Here is an 18,609-nt window from a genome sequence, read left to right as displayed (position 1 = left end):
GTTTAGACATGGCTCAGTCCCTCAACAGGCTGTTTCAGTGTAGTTTAGACATGGCTCAGTCCCTCAGCAGGCTGTTTCAGTGTAGTGAACACATGGCTCAGTCCCTCAACAGGAAGTTTCAGTGTAGTTTAGACATGGCTCAGTCCCTCAACAGGCTGTTTCAGTGTAGTTTAGACATGGCTCAGTCCCTCAACAGGCTGTTTCAGTGTAGTTTAGACATGGCTCAGTCCCTCAACAGGCTGTTTCAGTGTAGTTTAGACATGGCTCAGTCCCTCAACAGGCTGTTTCAGTGTAGTTTAGACATGGCTCAGTCCCTCAGCAGGCTTTTTCAGTGTAGTTTAGACATGGCTCAGTCCCTCAGCAGGCTGTTTCAGTGTAGTTTAGACATGGCTCAATCCCTCAACAGGCTGTTTCAGTGTAGTTTAGACATGGCTCAGTCCCTCAACAGGCTGTTTCAGTGTAGTTTAGACATAGCTCAGTCCCTCAACAGGCTGTTTCAGTGTAGTTTAGACATGGCTCAGTCCCTCAACAGGCTGTTTCAGTGTAGTTTAGACATGGCTCAGTCCCTCAACAGGAAGTTTCAGTGTAGTTTAGACATGCCTCAGTCCCTCAGCAGGCTGTTTCAGTGTAGTTTAGACATGGCTCAGTCCCTCAACAGGAAGTTTCAGTGTAGTTTAGACATGCCTCAGTCCCTCAGCAGGCTGTTTCAGTGTAGTTTAGACATGGCTCAGTCCCTCAGCAGGCTGTTTCAGTGTAGGTAAAAAATAATAATAATAAAATAGCACATCACAGCACTATGGAACTGACCTAAATACCTGTAGCATCGCCATCCTGAGCACATCTGGTGTTTGGGTTAAAGTTCGAGATAAGATGTGCCCTTGGCATTAGGATATCAGGGGCCTGCTGGGAGAAAGCAATTACAAGCAAAGCCTCAGTAGAGTAAGGACGTACCTCTCCTTATGTTAAGTGTATGAAAGTGTATTCTTATTTTGTGTGTGTCTGGTGGATGCTGGTGGGTGTGACTGTAGTGTGGGGAATTACATTAGAAATGCAAAACAAGTTTATGAGAACTGAAGGAACCTCCATAAGGGAACTGGAGGAAACTTTGTCAAGAGGACGTTTTTTTAAATGAATCAGTCTAAAGGTCACGCACTATATCTCAGTTAACCCTTTATGGGTGGTAGACTGTAACACGTTACACTATATCTCAGTTAACCCTTTATGGGTGGTATACTGTAACACAGCCAATGGTTTAGTTCGATTATATGCACTAGACATGGTGGAGGACGTGAGGCCCATCTGATTGTTAATAATGACTGTTCAATTTATTTATCAGAGTGAAGTGATGAATTTCTAAAAAGTCCACAAAATTTAGCTAAAGTGAAGGATTAAATTGAAACATTAGCTGGAGGACACTCCAACATGGCTGCTGAGGTGAAAGGTTAAATTGAAGCCTTTGTGCGGAGAAAAATCCATCTGTAGCTAATTTATGAGCTGAATGGCACGATTGCTACTGTAGAGTGAAAACTGTGGTTGAAGCCTTAGCTGGAGGAATTGTTGCATTTCCGTTGTTGTCGCACCTGCATTCAGCAGCATCTATGAAGCACATTATTATTATTATGAACAGTGCTGACATCAAACGGAAGAACCAAGGACACAGGTGGTTCCTAATGTTGTGAGATTCTCGCTAGTGTTTACAGAAGAACTTCGGTAGCCATGAAGTGCTTTGAATGGCTGGTCATGGCTCACATCAACACCATCATTCCAGGAAACCCCACGCCAATTTGCATACCGCCCAAACAGATCCACAGATGACGCAATCTCAATCGCACTCCACACTGCCCTTTCCCACCTGGACAAAAGGAACACCTATGTGAGAATGCTGTCCATTGATTTCAGCTTCGTTTTCAACACCACAGTGCCCACGAAGCTCATCACTAAGTTAAGGACCCTGGAACTAAACACCTCCCCCTGCAACTGGATCCTGGACTTCCTGCCGCCCCTAGGTAGTAAGGGTAAGCAACAACACATCTGCCACGCTGATCCTCAACACTGGGGCCCCTCAGGGGTGTGTGCTTAGTCCCCTCCTGTACTCTCTGTTCACCCACGACTGCGTGGCCAAGCACGATTCCAACACCATCATTAAGTTTGCTGATGACACAACAGTGGTAGGCCTGATCACCGACAACAATGAGACAGCCTATAGGGAGGAGGTCAGAGACCTGGCAATGTGGTGTCAGGACAACAACCTCTCCCTCAATGTGAGCAAGACAAAGACTATAGGACTATAGGAAAAGAAGGGCCAAACAGGTCCCATTAACATTGACTGGGCTGAATTGGAGTGGATCGAGAGTTTCACATCGCCAACCAACTATCATGGTCTAAACACACCAAGACAGTTGTGAAGTGAGCATGACAACACATCCCCCCCCCCCCCCCCCCCCCCCCCCCCCCCTTAAGAGACTGAAAAGATTTGGCATGGGACCACAGATCCAGAAAAAGTTCTGTTTTCACACTGCTGCTACTCGCTGTTTATTATCTATACATAGTCTTTACAAATGACCTCAACTAACCTGTGCCAACACACATTGACTCAATACCGGTATCCCCCTGTATATAGCCTCGTTATTCTGCCCCTGAACAGGTAGTTAACCCACTGTTCCTAGACCAGTTAACCCACTGTTCCTAGGCCGTCATTGAAAATAAGAATTTGTTCTTAACTGACTTGCCTAGTTAAATAAAGGTTAAATAAAATAAAAATAAAAATGTAAGATGAACATGTACAGGTAGAGATAATGGTGCGCAAAAGAGCAGAAAAGTAAATAAAAACAATATGGGAATGAGGTAGGTACATTGGGTGGGCTATTTACAGATGGACTATGTACAGCTGCAGCGATCGGTTAGCTGCTCAGATAGCTGATGTTTAAAGTTAGTGAGGGAAATATAAGTCTCCAGCTTCAGCGATTTTTGCAATTAGTTCCTGTCATTGGATGCAGAGAACTGGAAGGAAAGGCGGCCAAAGGAAGTGTTGGCTTTGGGGACGACCAGTGAGATATTCCCTGCTGTTTAAAGTTAGTGAGGGAAATATAAGTCTCCAGCTCCGGCGATGTAACAAAATGGATGACTGCAGTGTAGCCGTTATCATGACTACACGTTGCATGCATGGCTAAGGCATGAGAATATAAAAGTCTGTATTCTTATTTTACATTTATGTAGTTCTTTGCCTGCCTATTATGTCATGTTGTTTGGCTCTCAGATAGCGTGCTTGCAGACACTCTTGTGGGATGTTCAAAGGGGAAAGGAGATGGAAAGAAATTTGTGGGGTCAAAGCGAAGGTTTTGACTATTTTATTATCCTTTTTACCTTTGTTTAACTAGACAAGTCAGTTAAGAACAAATTCTTATTTACAACGACGGCCTAGGAACAATCATGAGTCTCTGACGGTATCTTTTCGCTCTCTGAAGTGGCTGAAAATGAGCTTGTCTGGTGTGTGTCCACTTGGAGAGCTAGGCAGTTTAGCTTACGTCAAGGTACTTAATGCCAAATGACACTGCGTCCCATAAAGAGATAACACATTCATTAAAACGGGGTAATGGCCGTCGAGATTCCTCATGGACGGGATCGGCAAACGGAAAGCTGTCTTTGCTTTTCAGTAGAAGTGAATCCTACGTCATATTCATTTCCTCTTCAAGTTGTCAGTATTTTGAGGACTTATGTGTTTGCCTTATGCCAGATGTCATAGGATGCTTCTGTAGTTGTCATACAGTGTAACGGACTCAAGGCGTTGTTTTGAATGCCTCTCCCATGTTATGTGTTCATTGCACTGTGAGTTGATCCTTCCTGACTAATGGTAATGACAGTGCTAATGAAAATCAATCATTCCTGCAGAGAACACAGCCGTCTCCATATATAGCAAGCCGTCTCGCTCTCTCTCTTTCTCTCTCTCTCCCTCCCTCTCTCTCTATTTCTCTCTCTCTCTCTCCCTCTCTCTCTCCCTCCATCTCTCTCTCTCTCCCTCCCTCCCTCTCTCTCTCTTTCTCTCTCTCTCTCTCCCTCCCTCTCTCTCTCTCTCTCGCTCTCTCTCTCTCTCTCTCTTTCTCTCTCTCTCTCCCTCTCTCTCTCTCCCTCCCTCCCTCCCGCTCTCTGTCTTTCTAGAAAGCTTTCTACATTGCCCACTGTGGCTTAGCCTCTTGAGAACAACATGTTTAAAAACTCTCTCTACTTCCCCTCTCTTCTCTCTCTCTCTCTCCCTCTACTTCCCCTCTCCTCTCCATCTCTTTGCTTCTCTCTCTCTCGCTCTCGCTCTACTTCCCCTCTCTTCTCCAAGTCTCTCTCTCTCTCTCCCCCCCCCCTCTCTCTCCACGTCTCTTTTCTTCTCTCTCCCTCTCTGATGTTTGTGTTCAGGAATCTATGAAAAAGTGTCTCCCGTGTTCATAGCCAAAAATTGTTTTCAGCATAGAGACCTTCCTATTCCAAACCAGTACTGCGTGTTTATGTCTTTTGATACCAAACTAGTACTGCATGTTTGTCTTTTGATACCAAACCAGTACTGCGTATTTATGTCTTTTGATAGCAAACTAGTACTGCGTATTTATGTCTTTTGATACCAAACTAGTACTGCATGTTTATGCCTTTTGCTCACACCTCTCTCCTAAACATTTGGCCCTGAACAAAAGTGAAGTCACAGAAAATGTAACACATGCACTAATGTTTTGGTGAATGAAACACAGAACAGGGATTCATGCTTGGCTGCTACAACAAATGACAAGCCTGGAGAGTTTGCAAACAAGTGAACTCCTCTTTCTGCCTCTCCCTCTTTCTCATCTCCCTCTCTTTTCCCTCTCTCTTTCTCCCTTTCTCTCCCCCTCTTCTTTCCTCTGCCCCTCTCTCTTTCTTTCAAACACACTCGCTGCCCCTTTGCCCGTATTTGGGCATAGGGAGCTTTTGCACCATCCAGTGAATGTTGAACTCTTGGTGGACTCCACACTGCAGACCTCTAGTTCTCTCCCTGTCGCCATGATTTTAACACAGAGAGAGAGAGAGAGAGAGAGAGAGAGAGAGAGAGAGAGAGAGAGAGAGAGAGAGAGAGAGAGAGAGAGAGAGAGAGAGAGAGAGAGAGAGAGAGAGAGAGAGAGAGAGAGAGAGAGAGAGAGAGAGAGAGAGAGAGAGAGAGAGAGAGAGAGAGAGAGAGAGAGAGAGAGAGAGAGAGAGAGAAAAACATGTATATGTCACTCAGACAGAGAAGTGCAGAATCAGTATTATGCCTAAAACTCTGTTTCTTTCCTTTGTTCTGTCTGTTTTTTGTCTTGCCTGTTGTATCTCTCCAGCCAGTGGGGTTTGTCAGCTTTGACAGCCGATCAGAGGCAGAAGCTGCCAAGAATGCTTTGAACGTAAGTTATATGCCCTCATCAAGCTCAAGCACAGCCCAGTCTAACAGTGTTTTTAATGTTTATAATATGTGTTGCTAAATATATATTATAGGCACTCTTACGAATACCCAAATACATTTCTGTCAAGTACAGATGTACGATCTTAATTTGATCTCTCTTTTGTTGCTGAGAATATTCATGTGCTGTAGGAAATGCAGATGAGCTTTGTGACTGACATAAATTCACTGAAAACCTGCACTAACACATGGTTACATTAGCAGTATTGCACTTTTCCATTCAAGCCTAATTTTGTCCAGCTAAAAGCCTAACCACCGATCAAGCAACATTATGGACTACAATTTCAAATCCAAATTATTTTTGCTACGACAATACTGACAACGATCGAAATGTGTCAATTCCCTCAACATTCCTTATATCATTTAATACCTGTGAGTCTTTTCAGCCAGGCTTTCAAATAAACCACATTTTATTACATTTTTACATAAAGGGGTGGCAGGGTAGCCTAGTGGTTAGAGCGTTGGACTAGTAACCGGAAGGTTGCAAGTTCAAACCCCCGAGCTGACAAGGTACAAATCTGTCGTTCTTCCCACTGAACAGGCAGTTAACCCACTGTTCCTAGGCCGTCATTGAAAATCAAAATGTGTTCTGTTAACTGACTTGCCTCGTTAAATAAAGGTAAAATAAAAAGCCTTGCCGTCCCTTTGGATCAAACAAGGTCAATCACTCTAAACACAGTAGAATTAGTACTCCTTCCACACCGAAATAGCAGACATTGATCTAGGATTTGAATTTAATCTAGCTGATTTCAAGCAGAGGCTACCAACCTTGCTTGAGGAAATCATTGATGAGGCAGACAGACTGATGCAAAACAGGACTGATCCCGGCAAAGCTTTGAGTTTATCTCTCGAAACAAAGATTCACAGAGAACGCAAAGAAAACTTTCTTTCTGTCATCTTTGTTTTTTATATGAGTTATTCCAACTTTATATTTACATATTATGTGCCTCTCGGGTGCAGAAATAAATCAATTTAAAAGTTATATTTGGGTCAATAATGACTACTTTATTACAGAATATCACATCTACTGAATCGAAATGGACCAATCCTCGAGATATTGTTGTACATATATCAAAGGTGAAAAATGTCATTAAAAAGCAATGCTCACGTTACTACATCAGATTTAGGGTAGGTCTCAAATGAAACACTCTGTAATGCTGAAAATTCTGTTCTTGTGTGCAGCCCATTTCCCCAGAGTCGTGTGAAGAACACCCCAGTGTCTTTAGAAATCTTGTGCCCCCCCAAGTTTTCTGAGCAAATTTTTTTTTCCATTTTAATTTTTTGACATAAAAATACCAGGAAATCAGCTCCAAGGGATTTTAATTTTAGAAATCTGTTCCCAAGTATTCCCACTCATAATAGAGATACATGTGATCGTATAGAAATGTAATCAAGATTTGAAATGATTAGGTTTTACATTCTATCTGTTTGGGCTTCTTGAGGTTAATTTGCAGTCTACAAATTATTTGTAATTATGTTTCGGCCCCCCGACCATCCGCCCAAACAAAAAAATCTACCCGCGGCTCAATCTAGTTGATGATCCCTGGCCTATGGCTACATATGAAACTGTAGTAAAAGAAGAAGAGGTACTCTATACATGTACTATCTGCCTTCACATCAAAACATTTAAACCTGTTGGAGGTGTCGAGAAAACTAATGGGTGAAAATAACAATTTCAAGTCAGAGAATCAACTCTCCCCTGAACCTTTTGATTCTGAGTTCAAATTAAAGCAGTCCTCATTATGCCTGTATAGCTTATTATACCCTCTGTAGCTTCAATTGGCAGAGGCTCAGAGAACGGTGAGCCAAGGCAATCCGAGTTAATTCCTCCCTTCATGAGAACCGCAATCTCTCGCTTCTTTCAGCACGGCTCTCTGCATGCCTGCTGGGACGGACCTAGAATCGACCCTAGGTGCAGAACTCACTCCACGGGCTTCTCTCTTCATTGATCTGATTCGCTGTGTTTTTCTTTCCACCTCCGACACACAAAGAAACTCTCATATCGGGGTTGATGTAAGGGTAGATAGCCAGCGGTTAATGCTGTGTTGTACTGTTGATTCACAACCCACAGCAAACAAACAGTGCCTTTGTTTCTGACGAAGAGGACCCCTGTTCATCCATGCATATTTGTAGCATCGGTCTCGGGTAGGGTTGGAACATTTTACAACCCTAGTCTTGGGGCTAAAAGTAATGGAGAAGGAAAAATGTTTTGGTAGAAAAGGGAGGTTTTTTAATAATTGATGACAGAAATCAAAGTAACCTAACCTTGAGTCAGTTACTCGCAAGGGCCAAAATGTAGCTCCCCTGACTGTATGTTTTGTAGTGGAATCCTAAGAATTTGTCAGGGCTGTCGAAAGATCGCTTTGAGGTGTGGCGATCGCTGTGTGTTATGGTTGGTGGGGGTTTGAGGTCACAGTATTGGGTCAGAGGTCATGAGGAAAAGTGGCGAGGTCAGTCTCGTGGCTTCCCGCTTCTATGCATTCTGCCGCTGACACAAGTGACATGGTATCCCCACCAAGTGACATGGTATCCCCACCAAGTGACATGGAATCCCCACCAAGTGACATGGTATCCCCACCAAGTGACATGGTATCCCCACCAAGTGACATGGTATCCCCACCAAGTGACATGGTACCCCCACCAAGTGGCATGGAATCCCCACCAAGTGACATGGTATCCCCACCATGTGAAATGGTATCCCCACCAAGTGACATGGAATCCCCACCAAGTGACATGGTATCCCCACCAAGTGACATGGTATCCCCATCAAGTGACATGGTATCCCCACCAAGTGACATGGTATCCCCACCAAGTGACATGGTATCCCCACCAAGTGACATGGTATCCCCACCAAGTGACATGGTATCCCCACCAAGTGACATGGTATCCCCACCAAGTGACATGGTATCCCCACCAAGTGACATGGTATCCCCACCAAGTTTGGGTCACCATGAACCAAACCTTAATGCTTGTGTCACCACATGCAACAGAATGAGAAGGACGTTCTAATCCAAGTTGAATCCCTCAAGACCACGTTCTTCACAATTGCTCCTGCAATAGCTCTTAGAATATCTCTTACAATAGCTTTTATAATAGCTCTTACAATGGTTTCAAATGCCAGGCTTTTACATGTGATTTGGTCAGGATATAATTCGCTCGTTGAATACCACAGACAGTATATCATATTATAGAGGATATCTAAGTTACTGGATGGGTGTAACCAATGTCTCTATATTTTAAAGACAACCTAGATTTATACTCTGGGATTCCATGTCACTTGGTGGGGATACCATGTCACTTGGTGGGGATACCATGTCACTTGGTGGGGATACCATGTCACTTGGTGGGGATACCATGTCACTTGGTGGGTTACCATGTCACTTGGTGGGGATACCATGTCACTTGGTGGGGATACCATGTCACTTGGTGGGGATACCATGTCACTTGGTGGGGATACCATGTCACTTGGTGGGGATACCATGTCACTTGGTGTTGATACCATGTCACTTGGTGGGGATACCATGTCACTTGGTGGGGATACCATGTCACTTGGTGGGGATACCATGTCACTCTGTTCCATCCATCGAATAGGCGGCGTGATTTTTTCCCAGAAACTAAGTGTATCTTTATCGTCGTGACAACAAAAGACAAACAAAGCTCTATGTTTTTTATTTATTTTATTGTGTATTTCACCCTCTTCCTTTGAACACAGGGTGTCCGCTTCGACCCGGAGATCCCCCAGACTCTGCGGCTGGAGTTTGCCAAAGCCAACACCAAGATGGCCAAGAACAAGCTGGTGGGCACTCCCAACCCTCCTCCCTCCCAGCAGAGCCCTGGCCCACAGTTTATCAACAGAGACCCATGTGAGTGTTCCTGTCTGTCTGTCAGACCAAGCTGCAGGGCCCTGCACCACTGATAAATGGTAATCCCTTTACTTGGGGTGAACATAGTAGGCCTTAACTGTAGCTATATTATAAACAGAGTGTTATAATTGTACACACAGTGTTGATGTATGGGAGCTACGTACAACCTAGATTGGAGCCATGTTGGAGTTAGGGCTTAGGATCTCAAACTAAACAGCTGTAGAAACGTGTGTGTAGGTTTTCATTTATCAGTTATAAGACACCCTTGGTCAATGTTTATTTTTTTACATTTAGAGAGTTGTCCAGCATGGAATGTTACGAAATGACAGTCTTAAAGTTTGTCTCTGGTCAATCAGTATGGTTTTAAATGAGGTTAATCAAGGACTAATATTCGTTCTCAAGCTCTGTCAAACACATTCCCCTTGTTAAATGAATGTTTAATAAATATTCTATGTGTGCAGTGCTAGCCTCGGTCATAATCCTACGCACCTAACCCCTTGACTCTTGAGATTGTGTGGAATTCGCTGATGTAGCTCTGCACTGTTTTACGTTTAGTTAAACATTTTGTCAAGCGTTTAAGTTTGAACATAGGCCATCTGTGGATTGCGTGGCTGTAGCTACATTCTTACTTATTGACCAAAACATGTTCTTATCTGAAATCTTTTTGCCGGAGGAGAGAGGGAGTACACTTGTTGGGTCCTTGTGGAATAGGGAAGGAAACGATGAATGAAGATTACGGCGTAATTGTCAACCGATCTCCAAAACAGAAATCAATGTTGTTTTCTGATAAGGAGTTACACTAAAGGTCAAAAGTTGAAGAACACAATGTAGAACATTTAAGAAAAACTCTTGAATGAGTAGGTGTTCTAAAACTTTTGACCGGTAGTGTATATCTGCCAGTTGATCTGAGAATACACTGAAATGGACAGTTTTTCAAGGCACCTGGAACATGGAAGCCATTGTTATTGTTGTTGATATAGGTACAGCTATTGGTATTCTGTAGATCTATATAAGAGGACATGATCTCCTCTTTCAAAAGAGGAGGCGGCAGGTAGCCTAGCGGTTAGAGCGGGCCAGTAACCGAAAGGTTGCTAGATCGAGTCCGTGAGCTGCCAAGGGGAAAATAAAAATGTTTCTGCCCCTGAACAAGACAGTTAACCCACTGTTCTTAGGCCGTCATTGTAAATAAGAATTTGTTCTTAACTGACTTGCCTAGTTAAATAAAGGTAAAAAAAATATATATATATATATATATATATATATATATATAAACTTTCCCATTAATGACTAGGGTAGATTTTTTTGCTTTTAATCTGAAATATTTTTTGTAGTGTAAATATCCACCCGCCCTCAACCGGTAGCCTTTTCACTCTGCTCACCTTTAAACAATCTCACCCTGTATCTTTCTTCATCTGTCCCTCTTCTCCCTCTTACCTCTATTTCAAGTCACGCTCGCTCTGTAATACCTCACTCACTGCATCACAGTAGTCTAAAGTTCCTTCTTCGCCTCATCTCCTCTCTTCCAACCACAATGGCCTAAATATAGAGGATACGCGAAAGCAATATGGCGGAATTTCACAGGGTGACTCCCATTCACCTATTCGGGTCTTTCAGATCAACGCTTACAAAAGAGAGGAGACCACTTATGACGTGTGTCACACATCCCTCCACCCTGTCTGTTCCCCCTCATCCACTCCCTCCGTCACTCCCTCCGTCACTCCCTCATCCACTCCCTCATCCACTCCCTCCGTCACTCCCTCATCCACTCCCTCATCCACTCCCTCATCCACCCCCTCATCCACTCCCTCATCCACTCCCTCATCCACTCCCTCCGTCACTCCCTCATCCACTCCCTCATCCACTCCCTCATCCACTCCCTCATCCACCCCCTCATCCACTCCCTCATCCACTCCCTCATCCACTCCCTCATCCACCCCCTCATCCACGCCCTCATCCACCCCCTCATCCACTCCCTCATCCACTCCCTCATCCACTCCCTCATCCACCCCCTCATCCACTCCCTCATCCACCCCCTCATCCACTCCCTCATCCACTCCCTCATCCACTCCCTCCGTCACTCCCTCATCCACTCCCTCATCCACTCCCTCATCCACTCCCTCATCCACCCCCTCATCCACTCCCTCATCCACTCCCTCATCCACTCCCTCATCCACCCCCTCATCCACGCCCTCATCCACCCCCTCATCCACTCCCTCATCCACTCCCTCATCCACTCCCTCATCCACTCCCTCATCCACGCCCTCATCCACCCCCTCATCCACTCCCTCATCCACTCCCTCCGTCACTCCCTCATCCACTCCCTCATCCACTCCCTCATCCACCCCCTCATCCACTCCCTCATCCACCCCCTCATCCACTCCCTCATCCACTCCCTCATCCACTCCCTCATCCACCCCCTCATCCACTCCCTCATCCACTCCCTCATCCACTCCCTCCGTCACTCCCTCATCCACTCCCTCATCCACTCCCTCATCCACCCCCTCATCCACTCCCTCATCCACTCCCTCATCCACCCCCTCATCCACTCCCTCATCCACTCCCTCATCCACCCCCTCATCCACTCCCTCATCCACTCCCTCATCCACTCCCTCATCCACCCCCTCATCCACTCCCTCATCCACTCCCTCCGTCACTCCCTCATCCACTCCCTCATCCACCCCCTCATCCACTCCCTCATCCACTCCCTCATCCACCCCCTCATCCACTCCCTCATCCACTCCCTCATCCACCCCCTCATCCACTCCCTCATCCACTCCCTCATCCACCCCCTCATCCACTCCCTCATCCACTCCCTCATCCACTCCCTCATCCACTCCCTCATCCACCCCCTCATCCACTCCCTTATCCACTCCCTCATCCACTCCCTCATCCACCCCCTCATCCACTCCCTCATCCACTCCCTCATCCACTCCCTCATCCACTCCCTCATCCACTCCTCACTTTTCTCCTCCTTTTCTTGTCTCCACAGATGAGCTCACAGTACCCGCTCTGTACCCTGGCGGCCCAGACATGTGGGCGTCATACCCGCTGTACCCGGCGGAGCTGTCGCAAGCCCTCCCTCCTGCTTTCACCTACCCCTCCTCACTTCACACTCAGGTAAAAACGAAACACCTGAGCCCACACCTACCTAACTTACCACACCTATCTGCCTACCTCCCTACCTTTATTTATCCCGTATTTTACCGGGTCAGTTGACTGAGAACGCATTCTCATTTACAGCAACGACCTGGGGAATAGTTACAGGGGGAGAGGAGGGAGGATGAATGAGCCAATTGGAAGCTGGGGATGATTAGGGAGCCATGATTGTATGAGGGCCAGATTGTGAATTTAGCCAGGGCACTGGGGTTTTACATGCCTACTCTTACCATAAGTGCCATGGGATCTTTAGTGACCAACATAGAGTCAGGACACCCGTTTAACAATCCCATCTGTAAGACGACACCCTACTCAGGGAAATGTCCCCAATCACTGCCCTGGGGCATTGGGATAAAAAACATTTCCACTAAAGAAAGAGTTCCTCCTACCGGCCCTCCAGCAGCATCTAGTCTCCCATCTAGGGACCAACCAGGACCAACCGTGCTTAGCTTCATATGCAAGCCTGCAGTGGAATGCTGCTACACACACAACTACCTACCTACAGCCATAACTACCTACCAACCTATCTACCTAGCTAACTACCAAACTACCACCTACCTACAGTTGAAGTCGGAAGATTACATACACTTAGATTGGAGTCATTAAAACTAGTTTTTCAACCACTCCACAAATTTCTTGTTAACAAACTATAGTTTTGGCAAGTCGGTTAGGACATCTACTTTGTGCATGACACAAGTAATTTTTACAACAATTGTTTACAGGCAGATTATTTCACTTGTAATTCACTGTATCAGAATTCCTGTGGATCAGAAGTTCACATACACTAAGTTGACTGTGCCTTTAAACAGCTTGGAAAATTCCAGGCAATGATGTTATTGCTTTAGATGCTTCTGATAGGCTAATTAACATATTTTGAGTCAACTGGAGGTGTACCTGTGGATGTATTTCAAGGCTTACCTTCAAATTCAGTGACTCTTTGCTTGACATGGAAAAATCCAAAATAAATCAGCCAAGACCTCAGAAAAATATTGTAGACCTCCACAAGTCTGGTTCATCCTTGGGAGCAATTTCCAAACGCCTGAAGGAACCACGTTCATCTGTACAAACAATAGTACGTAAGTATAAACACCATGGGACTGCGCAGCCGTCATACCGCTCAGGAAGGAGACGCGTTCTGTCTCCTAGAGATTAATGTACTTTGGTGCGAAAAGTGCAAATCAATCCCAGAACAACAGCAAGGGCCCTTGTGAAGATCTATAAGTATCTATATCCACAGTAAAATGAGTCCTATATCGACATAACCTGAAAGGCCACTCAGCAAGGAAGAAGCCACTGCTCCAAAACTGCCATAAAAAAGCCAGACTACGGTTTGCAACTGCGAATGGGGACAAAGATCGTGCTTTTTGGAGAAATGTCCTCTGGTCTGATGAAACAAAAATACAACTGTTTGGCAATAATGACCATCGTTATGTTTGGAGGAAAAGTGGGGAGGTTTGCAAGCCAAAGAACACCATCCCAACCGTGAAGCACGGGGGTGGCAGCATCATGTTGTGTTGGTGCGTTGCTGCAGGATGGACTGGTGCACTTCACAAAATAGATGGCATCATGAGGTAGGAAAATTACGTGGATATATTGAAGCTACTTCTCAAAACATTACTCAGGAAGTTACACCTCAGCAATCACTGCCTCATTGCCTGCATCCACTATGGGTCCGCGGTCAAACGCTCCATAAAACAGTCCTGCGAGCAGGCCTTTCTAATCAACCTGGCCCGGGTATCCTGGAAGGATATTGACCTCATCCCGTCAGTCGTGGATGCCTGGTCATTCTTTAAAAGTAATTTCCTCACCATCTGAAATAAGCATGCCCCTTAAAAATTTTTTAGAACTAAGAACAGATATAGCCCTTGGTTCACTCCAGACCTGACTGCCCTTGACCAGCACAAAAACATCCTGTGGCGGACTGCAATAGCATCGAATAGTCCCCGTGATATGCAACTGCTCAGGGAAGTCGGGAACCAATACAAAGGCTAGCTTTTTCAAAATGAAATGTGCATCCTATAGCTCTAACTCCAAAAAGTTTTGGGACACTGTAAAGTCCATGGAGAACAAGAGCACCTCCTCCCAGCCTCCCACTGCACTGATGCCTAGGTAACACGGTCACCAACGATAAATCCATGATAATCAACCATTTCAATAAGCATTTCTCTACGGCTGGCCATGCTCTCCTCCTGGCTACCCCGAACCCCGGCCAACAGCTCTGCACCGAGCCCGAGCCTCCCCAGCTTCTCCTTCACCCAAATTCAGATAGCAGATGTTCTGAAAGAGCTGCAAAAACTGGACCCGTACAAATCAGCTGGGCTAGACAATCTGGACCCTCATCTTCTAAAATTATCCGCCGCCATTGTTGCAACCCTTATTACCAGTCTGTTCAACCTCTCTTTCGTATCAGTAACAACACCCCCCCGTAGCATGGGCTCCAGCAGGTATATCTCACTGGTCATCCCCAAAGCCAACACCTCCTTTGTCTGCCTTTCCTTCCAGTTCTCTGCTGCCAGTGACTGGAACGAATTGCAAAAATCGCTGAAGCTTGAGACTTATATTTCCCTCACTAACTTTAAACATCAGCTATCTGAGCAGCTAACCGATCGCTGCAGCTGTACATAGCCCATCTGTAAATAGCCCATCCAATCTACCTACCTCATCCTAATATTGTTTTTGTTTTTTTACTTTCCTGCTCTTTTGCACAACAGTGTCACTACTTGCACATCATCATCTGCTCATCAATCACCCCAGTGTTAATCTGCTAAATTGTAATTACTTTGCTACCATGGCCTATTTATTGCCTTACCTCCTCACTCCATTTGCACACACTGTATATAGACTTTCTCTTTTTTTCTATTGTGTTTTTCACTACACTTGTTTATTCCATGTGTAACTCTGTGTTGTTGTTTGTGTCGCACTGCTTTGCTTTATCTTGGCCAGGTCACAGATGTAAATGAGAACTTGTTCTCAACTAGCTTTTTTAAATAAAGGTGAAATAAAATAAATAAAACACACACACACATACAGAACATACACTCACTCACAAAATAGGCCTCTGTGTTTTCACTAAGGGGCGAGAAGTGCATGTATTCATTAGGCTCTGAATCGGGTGATTCTGAATGAGTCGATTCTGGTTTCAAATTAGTTGACTCATGATCTGAATCTCAGCAGGTTGACACTGGTTAACTGAATCGATTCTTATGACCTGAAGTATGGATTCTGAGTCAACTCTGTTAAAATGTATCTTAGAAGATTGACTGAATATCTTGTGTAATGAATTTAAGGGAATTGACTTGAAAAGGAGTGAGTCGACTCTTTTAAAATGAATCTTAGAGTTTTTAACTGAATGTCTGGTGTTCTGAATATGAGCGAGTGGACTCCTTTGAAGTGAATCATGTTGCTGGTGTGCCTTTTGTTCAGATTCGCTGGCTCCCTCCTGCAGATGGAACTCCCCAGGGATGGAAGTCCAGGCAGTTCTGTTGAGGTATGTGTAACGTGACACACACACACACACACACACAAACACACACACTCACAGACGTGCATGACCTACACTACTGGTCAAAAGTGTTAGAACACCTACTCATTCAAGGGTTTTTCTTTATTTGTACTTTTTTATACATTGTAGAATGATAGTGAAGACATCAAAACTATGAAATAATACATATGGAATCATGTAGTAGCCAAAAAAGTGTTAAACAAATCTAAATATATTTGAGATTTGAGATTCTTAAAATAGCCACCCTTTGCCTTGATGATAGCTTTGTACACTCTTGGCATTCTCTCAACCAGCTTCACCTGGAATGCTTTTTCAACAGTCTTGAATGAGTTTCCACAAATGCCAAGCCCTTGTTGACTGCTTTTCCTTCACTCTGCGGTCCGACTTATTTCAAACCATCTCAACCAGCTTCATGAGGTAGTTACCTGGAATGCATTTCAATCTACAGGTGTGCCTTCTTAAAAGTTAATTTGTGGAATTTCTTTCCTTCTTAATGCATTTGAGCTAATCAGTTGTGTTGTGACAGGGTAGGGGGGTATATAGAAGATAGCCTCATTTGGTAAAATACCAAATCCATCTGATTATGGAAAGAACAGCTCAAATAAGCAAAGAGAAATGACAGTCCATCATTAGTTGAAGACATGAAGGTCAGTCAATACGAAAAATGTCAGGAACTTTGAATTTTTTTTCATGTGCAGTCGCAAAAACCATCAAGCGATATGATGAAACTGGCTCTTATGAGGACCGCTACAGGAATGGAAGACTGAGAGTTACCTCTGCTGCAGAGGAGAAGTTCATAAGAGTTGCCAGCCTCAGAAATTGCAGCCCAAGAATTCAAGGCACACTTACCCAGCATGTCTACCACAGCATTCTGCGATAAGCCATCCCATCTGGTTTGGGCTTAGTGGGACTATCATTTGTTTTTCAATAGGATAATGACCCAACACACCTCCAGGCTGTGTCAGGGCTATTTTACCAAGAAGGAGAGTGATGGAGCGCTGCATCAGATTACCTGGCCTCCACAATCACTCGACCTCAACCAAATAAGTCGGACCGCAGAGTGAAGGAAAAGCAGCCAACAAGTGGTCAGCAGTTGTGGGAACTCCTCCAAGACTGTTGGTTGAGAGAATGCCAAGAGTGTGCAAAGCTGTCATCAAGGCAAACGGTGGCTATTTGAAGAATCTCAAATATAAAATATATTTTGATATGTTTAACACTTGATTCCATATGTGTTATTTCATAGTTTTGATGTCTTCACTATTATTCTACAACTATTGGTTGCCTGTAAGTAAGAATTTCACCTGTTGTATTCGGCGCACGTGACAAATAAACTTTGATTTGATTTGTAAAAAAAAAAAATGTAAAAAATAAAGAAAAACCTTTGAATGAGTAGGTGTTCTAAAACTTTAGACCTGAAGTGTCTTCAGTGTTTGACAGGCTAGGGATTCTGAAAGGACAGCAACCGTAATTCCAGGGCACTCATGTAGGAGTGCACTTATTGTAAAACACAATGTGGTGGTGTAGTGGAAGGAATAAGCCATATACCCACTTTTAATTTAAGTGGGAACTCACTTCTTAATCCTTACCGATGCATATCAAAGTAGTATAGTGGATGTGTACGACAGAGAAATCGTGTACCAAATTAGCCTACACAATCGCAAAGCAGGTGAAATATGTTCATAGTCACGTCATACACATAGCCTAGTTTCAGAGGAACATCATCTGCAGGCAGCAAGAGTATGCAGCTCTCAACTGTTTTGTTTTAAAAATGTCCCTTTACACGGTCCCTTTACCAGGCAAGTCAGTTAAGAACAAATTCTTATTTTCAATGACGGCCTAGGAACAGTGGGTTAACTTCCTGTTCAGGGGCAGAACGACAGATTTGTACTTTGTCAGCTCGGGGATTTGAACTTGCAACCTTCCGGTTACTAGTCCAGCGTTCTAACCACTAGGCTACCCTGCCGCCCACCCTGCTGGCATGGAGCAGCTCACAAAAGAATGACATCGGTAGCCGGGAGGGTAGGAAATATGTTTCAGTTTATGATATCTACCAGTAAACGCTAACTAAGGCAACAATGGCTATGCAAAACAAGTATTGAAAAAGTTTGGTCCAAAGTCATGGTTAGTAGGCTATTTGTGATGCCCAATTCAGCCATCATGCGCTGTTTGCATCAGGGGCGTAGGCATGAGTCGGCCTAGGTGGACCCATGCCCACCCACTATAAATCTGAAAAATATATAGGAAAACTTTGGATTTTTCCACGCATTCTTCCTTCACTGGGCGGGCTGTTTGGGAACTTTTTGGCAAAATTTGGTTATACCCACTTCTCCAGGGACCACTGCATAGGACCGATGGAAAGACAGCAGTCACACACAGCATGATATTAAACGATAAGCAGTCCACTCACTTTGGCATAATAAGCCCAGTCGGTCTCCAACATAAGAAAACAAAACACACAACCATTAGGCTAATCATTTCCCAATCGAAATGGACCATATTGAAACTATTACTTCCCGTTGCAAAAATAAACATTTCACGTTAAGCACACAAAGTAACCGGTGACCTGAAGTTTAAATGCAACAATGTCCCACAACAAGTTATTTTTCAAAGAGATGGCTAACAACAACAACAAGCTTGCTGCA

At 44.4% G+C, this 18,609-nt stretch overlaps 1 protein-coding gene across 2 annotated transcripts in view; it reads left to right on the top strand.

The window, feature by feature from the left end:
• The window catches only part of LOC110500772 (RNA-binding protein with multiple splicing), a 65,149-nt gene that overhangs the window by 29,546 nt on the left and 16,994 nt on the right, over window positions 1–18,609 (top strand). The window contains exons 4-7 of one of the 2 annotated variants that reach the window (XM_036958297.1): window positions 5,328–5,390; window positions 9,159–9,309; window positions 12,299–12,426; window positions 15,889–15,952. In XM_036958297.1, coding sequence (XP_036814192.1) covers window positions 5,328–5,390; window positions 9,159–9,309; window positions 12,299–12,426; window positions 15,889–15,951 — 405 coding nt within the window. In that variant the 3' untranslated portion in view covers window position 15,952. The remainder of the gene's footprint in view (window positions 1–5,327; window positions 5,391–9,158; window positions 9,310–12,298; window positions 12,427–15,888; window positions 15,953–18,609) is intronic. The other variant, XM_036958298.1, reaches the window with a different exon arrangement.

The sequence above is a fragment of the Oncorhynchus mykiss genome, chromosome 21 (genome assembly GCF_013265735.2).
Source record: "Oncorhynchus mykiss isolate Arlee chromosome 21, USDA_OmykA_1.1, whole genome shotgun sequence".
Taxonomy (NCBI): Eukaryota; Metazoa; Chordata; class Actinopteri; order Salmoniformes; family Salmonidae; genus Oncorhynchus; species Oncorhynchus mykiss.
This window is presented reverse-complemented; position numbering and strand designations above follow the sequence as displayed.